The 18,150-nt window shown below is 32.2% G+C and overlaps 1 protein-coding gene across 3 annotated transcripts in view; it reads left to right on the forward strand.

The window, feature by feature from the left end:
- The window catches only part of LOC118198837 (ankyrin repeat and fibronectin type-III domain-containing protein 1-like), a 1,134,269-nt gene that overhangs the window by 983,792 nt on the left and 132,327 nt on the right, over positions 1–18,150 (forward strand). For all 3 annotated transcript variants that reach the window (XM_085812822.1, XM_085812824.1, XM_085812823.1), the window contains one exon: positions 14,725–14,828. In XM_085812822.1, the coding sequence (XP_085668948.1) occupies positions 14,725–14,828 (104 nt within the window). The remainder of the gene's footprint in view (positions 1–14,724; positions 14,829–18,150) is intronic.

Raw genomic sequence — 18,150 nt, forward strand, 5'->3', positions numbered from 1 at the left:
AAGTGATTGAAGTTACGTGTTTAAGCATTAAACTTTTATATGTCTTAACAGAGATTTCATTACTATAGTTTACGAATAATAAAAAAGTAGTCTCAGATTTTAACTTCGATGGCTCAAACAAGTGTCTCCTTTTTGAAGATCAAATAGGATTACTTCTTACTCTGTCGGCGTCTAAATGCACTTAAAAAGTACTTAAAATTTTCCATTCTTAAAAGATTTATCGCAGAGTGCAATAATTCTGATGTTAAGGAAAATGACCTTAAAGATGAGCTTTAAATAATGAGCTTAAATTTATATGAAACTCTGATACGTGATTTAGTAAAATAAGTTGAAAAGGAATTTGCCTATTTTAAAGTTCTTTAAACATTAATCTTATTAGTGATCAGAACATACTTATTTGATTAGTTTTATTTACCTTGATAATTCTAGTTAGATTACAACATTTAATTATTCACTTTGCGGAAAGAGAAATAAGAGAAAAGAAAATTACCATGACTAGGATCATACAAAATTATTTTTAATCACTAGATTTGCTAATTACATTATAAGATATTTTCACCCTCCTTTCTGGAGGATTTCGGGGTGTAGCGGTAGCACACTCGGCACTCGGGCATTGCTCATATTTCATGACTTCAAAAATACCTAATTTCTCTACAGTGGCGTCCGAACTAAAAGGTGGTGAATGATGATTCTTCACCACCAGGACGCGTAATGGCAGACCGCACATTGAGTTGAACAGTGTTAAGCGAGTTTCGCTTACTGCGCATGCTTGATGGTGTACCTTTGGCGCGGGGAGAAATATTGGCGACTAAGCAACCCTACGTTAGCTTATTCGTGATCTCCATGACTGTCAAGTGTGTTCGAGTGATGGTTAAAACTGCAATGTTGTGGAACTTTGCTTATTAGTTATTTTAACGTCCATACCGATTGCACTTGCTTATTTTTCTAATATGTGTTTCATTTTAATTTGTCAATAACAGTGCATTTAATATTTGTTAACATATGTTCGTAATAATTCGTTATTTAAATGTAATTTGTTTACATGTTATAATTCAGTAATTGTAAACTGGAGTATCTCGCTTAGTTTGTTAGCATATATTCGCGCTTTTATTTTCTCATTTCAAAGAATTTAATAACTAGCATTAAGGAATTGTAACATTTCTTCAGTGTTATTTGCAAGCACTTGTTATATTCCTCAGAGTTTCTTTATGTATGTACGAATGGAACGTATGTTAAATCCTGAATTGTTTTTATTGCTTAAAAGTATGATGAATAAATTTTCAACTAATATATCCTAAATTTCAGTCTCTTTCTGAACGAAAATTTGTACAGTTCCAAAGGAATGTGCAGAATTTCATAAGTATTATATTTTACATTTTGAATGTAAACACTGCTTTACATTACTTCGCAATAATTTCAGCTTTCTAGTTGTTTGAGCAGTACAGCAAAAAATAGTATTTTAACATAGTAATTAATTTACATTATACTCTACGAAGATTTAAACGCCAGGTTTGTTTACAATTAGATGGCGATACATCTACCATATACCGTATTTATCTTCTTTTCAAATCGCGCCAACATAGAAATTACGCCAAATTGTTTTCTGGGCATGCGCAGTATGCGACATTCGTTTAACACTGTTCAACTCAATGTGCGGTCTGCCAATACGCCACCAGGACCTGGCGATTGGGTTTCCTAATCTCCAATCGCCCTTTAAAGGGGGTGTATATAAGGTATTTCTAACTCCTTTCTGCATGTCTTCGTGGTGTAACGGTAGCACACTCGGCGCGTGTTCGAGAGGCCCAAGTTCGAGTCCCGTCAAGGGCATTGCTCATTTTTCATGTTTCTTGTTTCAAAATAACCTAATGACTCTGCAATGTGCATCTGAGAGAAATATTTTTCAGGAATGATTAGAAGATATTTGAATTATGTTCAATGAGAAAGTAAAACTAGAAGTATGAATTTAAGAAGCCTTTACTTATTTTGTTGATTGGACTTGGTCAAAACTGAAGGTTCTTCCGGGGAAAGTTTTTCTCTTACTGAACGTAATAATTTACAGCTAGATATTTTCTCAATTGAAAGAATGTGTATAAAACTTTAAAAAGAAAAAGATTTCAGATGAGAAAGAAGAAACGATAAAGGAAGGGAGCTAGATTTCTCAGAATTCACAAAAACTGTGCAGTCACATGCTGTCTGCCATTTTTTATAATTAATTTATAACCTATTATTAGAACATTTTCAATAATGTAACACAAAACACGAAGTTGAAGTAAAGTACATAGTATTTAATAAAAAAAAACTAATCTAAGTAAACCAATTGCTTGTTTCATAAAAGGCAAAACTTTACAATAATTGCTCTTGCTTCTCTTGCTTGGTATAAAGAATGTAATTATTATGTAATTTATTTGTGAAGTCTGGCTACGAGCTTTGTTTCCTTGCCTGTTAATCTTATGAATGCATACTATGTGTCCAATTGCGAACATTCTGTAAATGAGACAGAGAATTAAATAGAAATAGTTTTACCGCAGAAAGCATAAATGTAAAATGCAAAGTATAGAAGTTCTATGTGTTCCCTAAGACAGCAAAATGCTCAGTCTGAAGAATATTCATTATGGTTAAATAAGTTAAATGCAAAATGCTTTGTGTATTTAACTGCCAAAAATTTGATGATTTTATTAAAAATAAATTGACTGTTTTAAGTCAATTTTAATACGTGTTTTTGCCAGAAATTATATAGACTTTAAATTTGACTTAAATTGTAGGGATTAACACCCCCCTTCTCTTTCAAGAAAAGGTAATTCGTCTGGTAATTTTCTGTAATGGATAAAAGAGCGCTAGTTACATTAATTTATAATAATATTAAATATTATAATTAATATTAAGTATTATATTCAAATATTCCATTGAATTTTGCAACTAAAGATATAAGACTTTCAGAATTTAATATATTTCAGCTTCTATGTTTTCTATTTTCCTGAGACCCTACGTTAAATTTTGTACACTCTAAACAATGTTTACCACATGTGCTAAAACTGTGCTTATAAAATTCACTATTTAAAAAAATCAGGAAGCTTTGTAACTGGACTACAAGCACGGATCAGTAAAAGATTAAAGACAGCTAACTCCTGCTATAATCCTTGAAAATAATACTCTTCTATTTCGCAAATTTTCAGAGAACTACAACCTCTGTAGTAAAGTATATTCTTAGAATACTCTTTAATATGCAAAATATTCAGATGTTGGGGGGGGGAGGAAAGAAATAGCCAAAGTTTTCAATGAATAATTCCCTTTATTAGTACAAAAGTATGAACGGTAATAGAAGTATTACGTAGCGTTAGAATAGTTGTTGGATCCGTATAAATTATTATATTAAATATTTAATACGTGAATTATGTAAATTATCATTAAGAATAGCGTAACTTATTTTATTATCAATAAGTTTATTACACACGTTCTTAGCATTGTATAATTGTAAAGTGAAACATAAAGCAACTCCTGGGCGGCTGGCCACAGCTCACAGAATGGCTGTCTCCGATGCTGCATAGATCTTCGTAGCAAGACAAATAATTCGATGGTGGAAACTAATTCTAATTTATATCTAAACTAGTATACAATTTTCTACGGCTTTAAGAACATCGTCATTTTTCCTCTGAAAGGTTACATGTTTGGATTTACATCTTAGGAAATTTCGTGAATGTTACCAGCTTTATGCACTGTTTCTATATTCATGTTTGATCAGGATTCGAGTTTATACACTCCTTTAAAAATAATTAATCTAAGGTACACAGCACTCGAAAGGTAATGCATTTTTAACAGCAAATATATGATATCTAATGTCAACATAAATCTACTTTTAAAAGAGGAAGCAATTGCTTTCTACTTAAGTGCCTATCGTAGCGTTTCCGAGTGCCTTTCACCCCAAGCGTTAAGTTGCGCGCTCTTAAATGCTGTTGCAACATCTTGGCACAATTTTAAGTTGTTTGATATGAGCTCTATCCTCTGCTTACTTTGGTAATTACACTTATTTGCTGCGACATTTCTTCGTAAATACACACCGTGAAATTATCAGAATAGAGGTAAGGCATCAACAATTAGAAAAGCGTGTTCCATTTAGAAGTAGAGTTCAGATACTGATGAGGATACGCATGAGAGGAGAATGGACTTGGTTATAGCTTATCATGAAATGTAAAATAATAATTGCAATTCTTGATTTTTTAAATTTAATCGGATTCTTTTTATCCGCCTACGTGATGTTACTTTAAAATAATTTAACAAATGTGTCTGTAATAATAATTATTATTATTATCTACTAAAGATCTCTGAGTTTATTTTTCCTGCTTAGTCAGCCAATAGAATGACAGACGAATTTAAGACTCATCTGAGTAATACTACCACTAAATTATGTTGCGATATTGCTGTTCAATTGAGTTTTATGATTTCATTTCTAAGAACATGATATTTTATAAATAAAGGTAACACACAATAAAAAAACTTTCTTTTGAGCGTAATGTAAAATCTGAAAGCTTTCAGATTTTTTTTAACGTGCCGATGTTTTTCTTAAGTTTAATCTTTTCGGGAACTTCTTAGTTTAGTGAGTAATCAGGTATTTCAAGTTTTGACCGTAGTTTGAATTATTAGAATTTTAATTGCCTTTAATTGACCTTTGGTTCTTAATAGCTGGCTAGTTCTAATTAATAATCACGTCGTTCGACAAAGAAGTATGTTTGATAAGATAAAGACTCATTTTTTCATGATTTAGAAGGAAAACGTAAGAAAGCTTAACTGAATGGTGCATGAATGATGATTTAGCTAGTTGTCACTATGAATGTCATGTGTTTACGAAAGATGCTTCTAATCGAGCTTAAGGATCAATTATATGTCTATGAGCGGGTTTGTGGCGAGAAAGGCAATCGAAACTGGCGCTCGTACCAACACTGTTGAAAGTATATTGATCCACATTGTATATGGAGCCGATGAGACACACATCATCGGATCACATTTTGTATGCCTACTTTATGGAGTTTACGTGGTGTCGCAAATACCGGGATCAGAAGAAGGAAGATCAGTTCCGGGACTACATGATGATTTGCACAATGTATGTGCAGTAGTCAATCCGACGCTGACGATGAGACGTAGTGTAGAACACAAGCGGTGAGTACTTTTGTTGTTTTTGCAACATACGTTTTCGGCATTATTTGGGATGACAGCGGATTGAAACATTGTTTTTTTGGCACCATTCTTGGCTTCATAAAAATCGCCAAAAATACCGTGGGACACCTTATTGTAAACCTTCGATTTAATTAACTAACAGTGAAGCAATCGTAATGCCTCAACTACAATTGTGGCTGTCGCTTTTATTCCAATTTCATGATCTTCACTAATATTACAGAACATCTGTTAACCCAGAAGCAGTTGAAATCTAACTGCCTCAAAAAGGATTTATCAATATCTACCATTTTCAAAATGGAAGTTCAGGTTGCTATCATTTTAGTTTATCACTAGTCTAAGAATGAGTGCGTACTTGCCAAACTATCATGCAACCAGCCACTATTTGCTTCAAAATAGTAATTAACTAAATGATTGAATTTATTAGGATATCAGCTATTTTTGAAAAAACTGCCAACAGGTACTTAGATTAAGACACAATAACACGCTGAACAAATACTAATTCAGAAGTCAAACAGCAAAAATCAGCGTATATTTTCAAATTTTCACAGGACTGGTTTCGATGGTGGTTCGGTAAAACCATCGAAACTAGTCCTGTGAAAATTTAAAAATATAACGCAGATTTTTGTTGTTTGACTTCTGAATAAGGTACTTAGATGTTCAGAGTGACACCAAAGCAACATCTTCAAAGTATTTCCGATCTAAAAATAAATAAATTAAATTTTTTTAATAAATCATAAAAAAAGTTTCGTTTTCAGGTAGCCAAACTGCTACCTGAAAACGAAACTTTTTTTATGTGCAAAATCTTTCCTTTACCAAGACTTTTATGAGGCTATTCTTTCTCTTAGCCAGATAACTATACAACTAATCAATAAGGAATTCGTACGCATGAGTGTTATCAATAACAACTTAATTTATCAGCCCTTTATTTCATAGTATTTCTATACTAAAGTAAACTTGCCTACCTTTTTAGTTCGTAGAACGTCCCTCGTACAATATAATAATTTTTGCAGATTAAATTTAATGTTGTAATACTTACTTACTTTCATAAAAAATTGAAATTTATGCACAATAGTGAACGTGAATTTCACCAAATGAGAAACATTTGTCCTTCTGCTGCTGTTTCTCGAAATTACAAATATATGCAAAGTTTCATCAAGGGCATTCATTCTTGTTACAAACAACTGAGGTTTGTTGTCTTCTTCCACGGAGTGGTCCAGAAAATAGATTTTAATTTCAGCGTTGACCTTCTTGTTTTGTGCAAGGTAAAGCATTAATAAGTGGCTACAATAGGTGATTTCCATTCCTTTTTCCTCGTTCAGAAGTGAAAGTAATTATTGCGACTTAATCTCATTTGCTTCTGTATTTTTTCCTTCCTCGGAGAACAAGTTTTATTCTGAGGGAAAGCCAAAACTGTCTTTAATCCTAAAAGACCTAGCCGGAAATGAAGTCGTACTAAGATCTAAATGGTGATGTACTGTTTATATTTAGAGGAAAGGTTGCACCAAAGAAATATCCATCAATATTCGCTTGACATTAGAGGGTTCTATATCCATATTTACAGAAAATATGCTGATTGAAAATGAGTGGTTTATGTCTGGCTTACTAAAGCAATTTTAGTTTGAAATGCTAAACATTGCTATATCAGTCTTTCGATGTATGAAATGTAAATATGTTTTAAAATATTCGAATATCTTGATATCTGAATTACCATTATCTTCGATACGAAAAGAGAATTTCGATTACATTGCTGCATCAAATTACAATATATGTAAACTTGTAAGGATCCTAAGTTTTACTAACGTTTATTTTATTTTAAAACTGTACTATCACTTCTTATTTTCTACTTCCGGCCAGAATTAAATGCTTTAACTTATTTATGCATATTGTCTTGCTAACGCCCAAGTACTTAAGTTGTGGCTTTTTTCCAAGAGAGGGAGAAGGAGTTTTAGGAAGCAAGCCGCTTGCCACGGCAGTTTTACGAGTTTTCACTCGGTTGCTGGTTGCCTTCAAGGCCAGAGGTTTAGCCCTCTTGATATTTGCAAACGAATCGTAGTTTCAGCAGGTCGGCGTACTACATACGTCTCTTTTTTTTAATAAAGGCCAGTCTTAGTGCTAGGCATTTGTATACTAATTCAAAGTTAGCTTTCAGTTATAGTTTTAGTTAGTAGTCTTTATATTCTTACGTTCAGACCACAAGTGGTTGGTCTCTGTATTCCGAAGTTCGAAAGTGCCTGTAAAAGATTGAAAATAAAGGGTTTCGTGTACCCTTCCTGCTTGTGTTGTCTACTTCACACCTTCTTGAACATAGCTTAAGTAAGCTCCCTGTTCCTATTCAGGATCATTCATGTTTCCAAAGCAAATCAAGAGAAACACAAGTCCTGACAAACTATTTAACTCGTACTAGTTACTAGCATTTATATATCGAGCTTCAACGAGATTGTATGAATATTGTTAATGCTCTCTGGGCTTAAATTGTGATGTTGAATTTCTGCTCTTACAGAACAGTATCGATTCGATTATCGATTTAATCTACGCTTCTTATAATCTGTTTCTTGCGAAGGATTGATATTTTGCAAGATAATTAATTTTTCATTATTGTTATTTTAAATTTTAAGAACTAAATTTGCGAATTTTAACTTAGTTTGTAAAATTGGAGATCGAAATGTTCATTATTCAATCAGCTAATAAAAGAAATCATATAGAAGATAAATATCACTTTTTGGATTTCCATTTTTGTTCGAAACGCTTTGCGTAAAACATAAAATTGCCTGAATCATAACTTTTTGTATAAACAGATGCGTTACGAAAGGAACCTGACCATAAAAATATGTCACAAAAGAAAAGCCACAGCTTATTAAATTATGCGTTTGTAGAGATCTCGAATACTTCTTCCCCTTTAGCGTTATTGTCTGTGTTGAACAACTGCTCAAACAAGCAAATATTTTTATGACCGCAATGCTGCTTTCAGTCATTAAAAGAACGCGTTTGCATTTACTACTATAAAAAGGATTTTCTTAAAATACAAGTAAGTGATTTATGCCAAGAGTTTCTGGACGAACGAAACGATATGATATGAAAAGTCGCAAAATGAAACGTTTTTGAAATATAAATAAATGCAAGTAATTAATCTTTACCATATCTTTTGGTTCTCAGATATTGATGATTGCTGAGGTATAATCACATTTATTACTCTGGATTAGGATAAATGGGAAAACACGATGTCGAAAACAATGCGCAGCTCGTTTGTCCCGACATCTGACTGCAATTCTTACGTAAATGAATTTCAGAACTGCAACTTTTTCATGTTTATTAAAATTTTTACTATTAGAAGACACTTGCATTCATATTAAGATGCTGATGCATACAAAATGGCGTTGTAAAATTAACAGCAGAACTTGCTCAGTGGCCGAAAGTTACAGCACCGAGAATAAAATCACTTAAGAACGAAATTTCATGTGAAAGTTTCTCATGCATTCGCATATCTCAAAATCATAAGTTTTTGTTTTACAGCGTCATTGAAAAGTGGCGTCCTATTATCAATTGAATTACGGTTGTAATAATTTTCCGTAGCTAGTGACACTATTGAAGTAATAACAATGAGAATATACGCCATATGTCGTTTGGGGCCGTATGACATCTGCCTTGTATTGCTAGACAGACATATTGTTTTCTCCAGAAGCAATAAAATTTCATTATTAAAGAAGCGTTTTTCATTATTAAAGAGTACGCACGTTTTGTACAAGGGTTTATCAGAAGTACCCCGATGCAGCAGTGACGAACATTTCGAGGATTATAAGAGTAATCACTCGTTTTCGAAAATATAGTTCAATTCCAGACAGAAAGAGATCTAGCCAATCGGTTATTCTGACTGAAACTAAACTAGTGGTAATTGAGAGAATGATACAGAGATCGGCTTCAAAAACCCTGATAAAACTATGCAGTAATATTGTTAACCGGGGTTGTAAAATTCCTCTTTAGATCGATTCTGCAGTGCTTGTGAATTTTTTATATAGACCTTCCTTTAATGTATTCTCTAAGGAAAAATATTCTTGCGGGGAAAAGTTGAAGACAACAAAACGGATCAACGAGGAGCCTATGCTCCTTTTGAAATGCTACGGTTATTGAAAAATGCGAAATAACAGTTGGTTTCATTAAATGTGTCATGAGTGGCACCATGTCCTTGCTGGAATACTCATATTGATTATCTTCAAGAAGTACAATAAATTGTGTAATGAAGTCTTGGTACTTGCAGTATTCGCTTTAGTTTTGAATACCTTTCAAAAATGCAAACTACAACAAAATACTATTCAACAATGAAAAATTTTTTACTTGTCGGAAAAAGACATGTTTGTTTAGCAACACAAACGGGCCTCTAACGCAGATATCATATGACCGCGAGATAATAGATGGCGTATATTCTCTTTGTTAGTACTTCTACAGTGGCAATGCAATTATTACAACAACGTTATTTCTTAAAGTGCACTGATTTTCGATCTTTTTTAACGAATTCGGGTTTCATCTGTACCGAATAAATGGCTTTAATAATTTGTATGTCTAATAAAGGGGTCGACTACATAAGTATGCATACATACATATATATGCTGCCTTTCTTCGCTCAAATGCTCGTTCTAGGCGTAGATTTTTCAATATCGAAATTTCTCAGAATACTTTTTTTATAAAATAAGAATAAGAATCTCAGAATTCTCAGAATAAGAATTTCATGAAAGCTATTTCAACATTGCGGCATTCTCTTAAAAAGAACTGCTACTTCGAGGATGCATATAACGTCTATGTTTTACCTAAAAACAGAGTACTTCACACATTTACCGTGCAAAACCGGTGGAGATATTCAAAAATGAATTTACTGATCTAAGGTGTTTATCATAGCTATTACTATCGTTAGTTCTATAAGCGAATTGAAAGCCAGCTATGATTTCTTTTCGGGTAAACCAGATGTCATAATTATATTTCCAACCTGCACCTTAAAAGTATTCGTGAACATATTTTAAATGCCTATTTAATTTTTTGATGATATTTTTATTATCTTATTCATATTACTTTCACATCATTTGACTTATTTTGTGTAAGTTTATGAGATATTTCACATGGATTTTCTAAGATTATGTACTCGATGTATCTTGATGTAATTTAAATGCTAGACGGTAAAGACTTAAAACTATCTCTTCTGTTACATAATATTTAAGCGAAGTTTAAAGATGTGGAAAGATTTTAGAAGTTTCTCAATCGTTTTCAGACATATTAAGGGTCTTAGTGTCTCGCCAAGCTAAAAGTTTTAACATCAAATTAACTTTTTCCTCCAAATTCTGAAATCTTCTGCTTGGGTTGAGAAATTCTTAAGCGGCTGCAGCTGTAATTTTCTGTTGTGTAATTCGTCTAACTACCGATGGCAGCCTGATAGACACTGTCCGATTTCAATTTAGGCTTCTAAATGGCTGGTGATTAACTGTGTGCATTGTTTCCGTGGAGAATATATTGTTCTCAGAATCTGGGTCTCAGGTAAATAGCGACGTGTCTTGATGAACAAAACGTATAACTATAAGCTTTAATAAGGTTTCACTTGTTGTAATGGAAAAGTGTTTACTGTCTGGCAATTATGGACATACTTTAAATCAACCTAAATACGTTCACAGGTGTCTGTTAATTAGTCCCATGACCATTCATTTTACGCCGAAAATTATTAACTTTAATGTAGCATAATTTAATATTTGTTATAAGTATTTTAACTATTTTTAGCCTTTGATTTAAGTGAACAAAGAATTCTTGCTGTGATTACCTACACCTCCTCACTAGTTTCGTTTATAAAGAGGAATTCAATGTCTATGGAATTTGATGGCCACGTGGTTCGTACTTAAAGACAAGTTATAAAGTATAGAGATTTCTGCGGCATTAAATTAATTGTACAAGCCCCCTTTATTTTGTGTTATAAATTTTACAAATTGTTCTAAAAATGTATATTACGACAGTTATTTTCTATGCTTAAACATCCGCAACTTTTAAATACTTAAAAATATCTACTCCCAAATAATAAGCAGTTTTAAATAAAATTATATTCCAGTTATTCATGAAAAAGTATCACTTTCAGCCTCGTTATATTTTCATTTTCGAAAAAGTGGTTTATATTTATTCAAAATTACCGTTTTCTGTCACGTTTGTTATAATAGAGGGAACAATTTTTAGACTTTCAATGTTCTTAATTATTATACTAATTTAAGTGCCTTCAGTGTTGGCCCTAGCTTTAAGCAGACCGAAGAAGCTTCATTTGGGGGCATGGGGATAGTTTTTTTCGAAATCTCAGGTAGGAAGTGATTTTCCTCTTATTTTGTTTCAAGGTGAATTGAATTGTGCACAACTTTATAGAATTCGAATAAAACTGTCAACTACAACAACAGTGACGATAACCGGTGACCTGATTTCGAAATTGAAATTATATATAAATATTAATATTTATTTTGTAAAAGAACAATTGTAAATTCCTTGCATAGCATGTGTAACTTCCACTGATAGCAGGAATGCAAACAAAGGCGACGTGAGCCTAAGATGGGGGACGTGAGAACAGCTTTCTGATATGAATACTCTTACTGTGGACCCGTGAGAAGTCTGTGGAAAAAAGAGTCTTTTATCCTTTCATACGTACAGATGGTACGCAAAAACATCGTTAAATTGTATTCGATAGCGGTTAAAATGAATGTTTTCGTTCAAATATGATACCCGAAATTTTCACGATTACAATACTTTCTTGACCGGCACCGGTGGCGTGGCGCTGTAATCCAGCTGGGGTAAGGGCTGCTGGACGGCATGATGTTGGGAGGTTCTGTCCTCAGTGTCTCCCTAAGTCGATCAGGCCTCCGCACTAAGCACGTTTAAGCAGGAGAGAACCGGTGCAGAGCGGAAACAATACTTTGTACAAGGAAGTAAAAAACTGAATTTATGACGTGTACGAGTTCAATGTAAAATGCAAGTTAAACATTTCGAAAATATTTTCAGCCTAAATATCCTTTATAGTACCGCAAATTATGTGCTCTAGTAGGCAGAGAAAGACTTAATATATTTTATTTAGCCAATAAATGCATCTCCGTTTTTAGTAATAATTTCGTAATATTAGATGGATTATATTAGACGGACTAAAGAATATATGTGCTAATAAAAAGTCTCGTGATTAGAGCTAATAATTCGTCATATATTAATACATTAAATGCATTTGTCAGATATAATAAATCTATCTCAAATTATATATACACTGCTAAAAAAAAAGAGACAGTTCTATATCTCCCGTTCTACTGGGCCGATTGACAAAATTCAAATTGCATTTTTCACCTCTCGAAAGCGTGACTTAGGATATATATTAGATTTATATATAGCATTGTTCCAATATAATATTTTGACAGAAAATCGAACTTTTTCTGAAATAACATACCAGTTTTTTTTCCATATTTCCATTCTATGACTCAAATTACGCCAAACTACCAAGTTCTGTAAAAGTCAAAATTGCACGAGTAGTTTTTAAAAAATTAGCTGCTCAAAATTTTAGCTCCTCAATGTTAATTGAGTTTGGGTATCTATTTATTAATCTCTCTTTTTTTTATTAAACTTAATTGACTCTTCCTTTCACATTTCAAAATTCAGGTTCATTCCAAATATAATTCGTCCATTTTTATGATTTATTTTTAAAATTTGTTATTTAAATAATTTTTATAAATTGTTCAAAAAAATTTGAATGAAAAAAAAAATGAAATATATAAAATTTTTATCATCATCTTAAAGTAGACGTATTTCTAAGCATACCTGCAAAAAATTAGTCTTTTATTGAAGATATACGTGAATTTATATATTGGCGCGTTTTGAAATTTCGCATATTTGTTGAAAGCGATGAAATATCAAAGGTGGTTTAGACACTGTTAAAATTCTTTGAAAGTAGGAAAGATGTGACGTTTTTTCCGTTCATGCATAATGTAAAAAGGCAGGAATGAGGTGCCTTTTTTTCCGCTCCGGCGTAATGCAAGGGAAAGAAAATGGGTTGTCATATATTAAGAAGTTCGCCAAGTGAATTATTCTTGACGCAAACTGAAAAAATTTAGCAAGGATATATTTTTGAATTTCTCCGAAATTTTCGCACCAAATTTTACAAAATTTAATATCTAGGCATAATTTGAGTCGTAGAATCGAAATATGGAAAAAAATTGGTATTGTTTCAGAAAAAGTCCGATTTGTGTGTCAAAATACCTATGTTAGAACAATGCTATATATAAAGCTAATATATATTCTAAGTCGCGCTTTCGAGGCATGAAAAACGCAATTTGAATTTTGTCAATCGGCCCAGTAGAACGGGAGATATAGAACTGTTCTTTTTTTTCTGCAGAATGGTAATGATGAGGAAACGCAAAAGTTTATAGCGTAATAAAATTAAATATTTTCACTGAAGTATACTCTTTTAAACAAAATGTCTCGGGCAGTGGAACAAATGACATTCTAATATTTATTGAGAAGTTAAGAGTGGAGCAAAACAAGATGAGAGCTACTATAGAATAATATGCAATGTGAATGCAGAAGCAATGGATCTGAAAATGTCCTTAAAATTCCTAGTGTGTTTTCTAAGTTGAGCTCTTAAGTAATATCCCTAAGCTGTAATAGAATAACTAGTTCATGAGCTGAGATCCTTTATCAAGTGTTCTCAGCTTACAAGACAAGTTATAAACCAAAGCATTGTTATAAAATAGAAATAATTGAAATCCAAACCCAATCTTCCTCAACTTACAAGTATAACTTGTAATTCAAAAATGCATGCAACCTGATAAGATATGCTGCGAATGCACGTTAAAGTGAAATATCATGTTTTAAACCTTAAAAGCGTTTTGTCTTAAAACAAGTTTAACTCATGCAAAGTCTTTAAATTTAGAAAGGAACGAAAAATATTTCGAAATGGCGAATTACAAGTCTTCATATCTGAATATGTAAGTTTTGATTACAAATCAAAAGCGTAATAAAAGCAAATCATTAAAAATGGAGGGAAATGAATGGATAAAAATGGAAGGAATGATTGGATGGAAAGATCTTGTATAGCCTGAAACCAAAATAAAATTCAGAAAATTATATTTATCAATGAGAATCTGAAGCAGAATGAAAGAGATTCATTGGGCCATTGCCATAGGAACCCCTTCTGGGTTTTACATGATTATGAATACTTATATATACACTAAAGACGCTTCTCTTCTAATAAAAATGGCTTGAAATAGCTTGCAAATGATGAATAACATAATCTGCAAATACATCTGAGCTAAAATCCTCCTCTCTTTGTAAATTTTTCCCCAAATTCAAAAGGAGTCGAATTTAGCTCCTGAAATATTAATATACCTTTATTCTAATATCCGGTTTAATTTTGCATGGAATTGACCTTTATAATCCATGATCTTGAAGTCTTGCAGCAATATAAATAGGTCACAGTCGCAAGTAACAGAAATCAATACTCCGATCGTGCTTCCTCATCATTAGTGTTTGATTGTTATGAATTCTTATTTACTTTTTCATTTTCTTTTACAGTGTTAACGGGGATGGTTTCACGCCTTTGGACCTCGCCGTCATGACAACAAATGTAGCAATGGTCCAATTACTCCAATCACATGGTGCTACGGAAAGTCCTAAATGTAAGTACTTATTCACTTTGTGATATACGAGTGACTGGGGGGTTATTGTTCTTAACCAATATAATGTGTGTGTATGTGTGTGTGTATTTAATTATGGCAAAGCGCACTAGGGCTATCTGCCTAAGGGGAGGGATGCCTTTCGTGGAGGACTTTCTAAGGGAAACTGGCTCGTACACACGTTACACATGGGGAAAACCACGAAAACGCCCATGCAGCCAGCCCGTTCGCGGGATTCGAACCTCGGACCGAACTACCAGTGTTCAGCGTCTTTACCGCTCGGCCGCTGGTGGGCGCCCAATATAATGAGTGAGCATCCTGAAAATTAATATTTACCTAGAAATATCTTTGAATGAAATTGAGGAATAGCAAACGCATCAAATATTTTTTTTCCTTTTTTAAGTCCTTTTTTAAGAAACATGCTAGGAAGACTACAGTTTTTTAAGGACATCGAATTATGTATTTCAGTTTATTATCAGGTTAAAACCAATTATGTTATTTTTATACAATCTATCGCTTAGCGTAGAAATAAAAAATAAGTTACCTTTGAAAGAGTATTTTAGCTTGAAATTTAAACCTTTTAACAAGAAAAGGTAAGAGTGTAATGAGAGGAATTCCTTTTCGTTATTTACTTTTCGTGACTCTGTTTTGTTTCTGTATTTTTTAATGTTCTATATTTTTATACATCAGATTAAACACATAGATTTTCTTTATGAGTAAATGTAATAATTAAATTTAGCTATTTATAAACTAAATAAACATCTTCAGAATACTTTAGCCGTATAGTAAAATAGCAGAAGGTTTTTCAAAAGACTTTTATTTATAGATAAAATATTTGAAAAATATTCGCATGCAATCTTATTCTCTATTTCGAAAGGGTACTGGAGTTCGCTCATACAAAGCTATGTACATTTCGTCAGATACGCTAGCTAAGACAACTGTACTTACAAAAGAACTTCATAATTCAAAAGAAAATTTTGAAAACGAAATTCAAAAGAAATTGTTTATGTCTATCTATTTTCGTTTAAATAATAGTCACTTTTTAAATTAAAATGTTTGTCTGATTCAACAGATAAGAAAATTTTGAATTAATTAAAAATATCAATTTTCTACAGGATTTACTAAATTTCATGCAACTGCTAATTTTTTAAAGCATTTGACAGATTTTTTTCTCAGATATATTAATTTTGATCTTCCAAATCACGTAATCCATTTAATAATTGCCTATTTTAAAACATAATTTTCTTGATAAGAGTTGCGCCATTTCCAGAAAAAAGAACTACCCCTGATTTCTACCAAAAAAACAAAGTTAGTTGATTTCATATTTCTTTTATTTTAAATTATATTTTACTTTTAAGACGAACTGATATTAGTTTTTTAATTCTTATACAAAAAAGAATGGCACTTCTATACCTTAGCAAAGAAAAGAAATATTGCCCTATTATTGGCACTGAAAAGAAATATTCCTTTAACTTGCGTAAGAAACGTTAAGAAATGTGAACAGTTATTTCAGGAAAGTAGTTACAGCTCCATTATACGAAACAGTCATGACTAATAAGCGTGTCGGCAGGAAGAAGGAAATTATCTATGGTTAAAGCAAATATCTTACTAAATGCGAAGTTGCTAAACTGTGTTTCATAGTAATGGGTATTTCTAGAACAAGAAATAAAATTTTCCTTTTTCCAGAAATTTTTTCTGAAATGTAGCATAAGGAAACCTATAAATATTTGACTGCAGGAAAATATTTTAAGCGATCACTTGAGGACCCATTTCAGTGGAAGAACCATGTGCTGTAGAACATTTTATTTAGTTTCATGACAAAACGCTAAACAATTACTTAACTGCAAAGAATAAAGGAAATGTGTAGCAAATAAAATCGCTTCCTTACTCAAGATTAAATTATCTATTAAGTATTGTTTTAAAATTGTCTGATACAGAAAAAAATACAAAAAAATACTGTTTCAGCAGTTTTCCATCCTGTTAAAAATCTCAAAGATTCCTATCTGGAACATAAAACGGAAGTTTAAAATAGGTTGTGTGATAGATTATCTAATAATTTTTTGTAATAATGCTTATATTTAATATTATCAATTATTTTATCTCCCAATATATGCAGCTTAAAAAATAGAAATAATAGCCAGTATTGAAAGAACATTTATAGCAGATAATAACTTTTGGATCAGTATTAAGAAGAAAAATCTCGAATCATTTTTAGCCCAAATGGCGTTTGCCAAGAATAGCTATTAGTCTCAAAATGGGATTCTGCGTTAAATCACTTTAAAAGTCTAAATCACTTTTTAAGACTGTTACCACCAAATATTATCGCCCTGTATTATATTTAAATAAATTACATAATAAATAATCTGCATGAATGTATGTACGTTTCTCGCATTGTGAAAAAAGCAACGGTACCTACAGCCATCAAATTTCGAATAACGTAACCCTTTACCGAAATATGAGCACCTGAAAGCCCGAATTTGGAATTTGTTTTATTGTATATTTCATATTTGTAAAACTTTAACGCATTTTTTATTAGAAATCTCAACGGTTTCAAAGTGAGCAGTGGCAACACTGTAGATAATAAAACAATTTTATCTCCAGTGCGGCAATTCTAAACATATGTTGTTTTTAAATATTTTCAGTCCAAAATGGCGTTAGCCGAAATGCTTTCGAAATCACTGAAAAACACGTCCGTTTGGGCGTGTTTTTCAGTCTGAAATAAAGTCTGAAAATTTTTAGATTTTATTTTCTTTGCTTCAATTTTATATTTAAGATTATTTTTATTTATCCCCCCCCGACTCGCTAACCTGGAAAGGTTCGATTGTAACTGGAAGTTCTGAGACACTGCTAGACAAATAGCGAATTATCACTACGTCTTAAACAACTCTCAAATACAAAAGAAGATTAAAATTTTTCTTTATTATACTTAGGAGAATAGGCTTAACTTGTGCTACAGCCGAAACTTCCACCACTTGTGGATCTTTAAATTAACATAACAGACCATTTAAATTAAACTTTGGTAATGTAATGCTAATAGTCTAAAAATAAATATGATAATGCAAACAGACTAAAGGTAACTAACGCAGATATTTTACCGGCGCGTATTTTAAAACATCAAACATTGGCTAAAGAGAATGCAATCGATTTTAAATAAAGTTGGCGAGAAATGTTTACAGCAAGAAGCAATATGTAAGTAACTAAGATATAACTTCGTGTATGTGCTCTTGTATATTTGTCAGAATATCCAGCCGGTCCTTTTAAGGTTAAATACTCGACTCTATGACTTTTCGTTTTCTAATTTATCTCTCTCCCTGTCTTTTGTTTT

Source organism: Stegodyphus dumicola, chromosome 3, assembly GCF_044657685.1.
Source record: "Stegodyphus dumicola isolate Sdum_Otavi_A_Nest chromosome 3, ASM4465768v1".
Lineage (NCBI taxonomy): Eukaryota > Metazoa > Arthropoda > Arachnida > Araneae > Eresidae > Stegodyphus > Stegodyphus dumicola.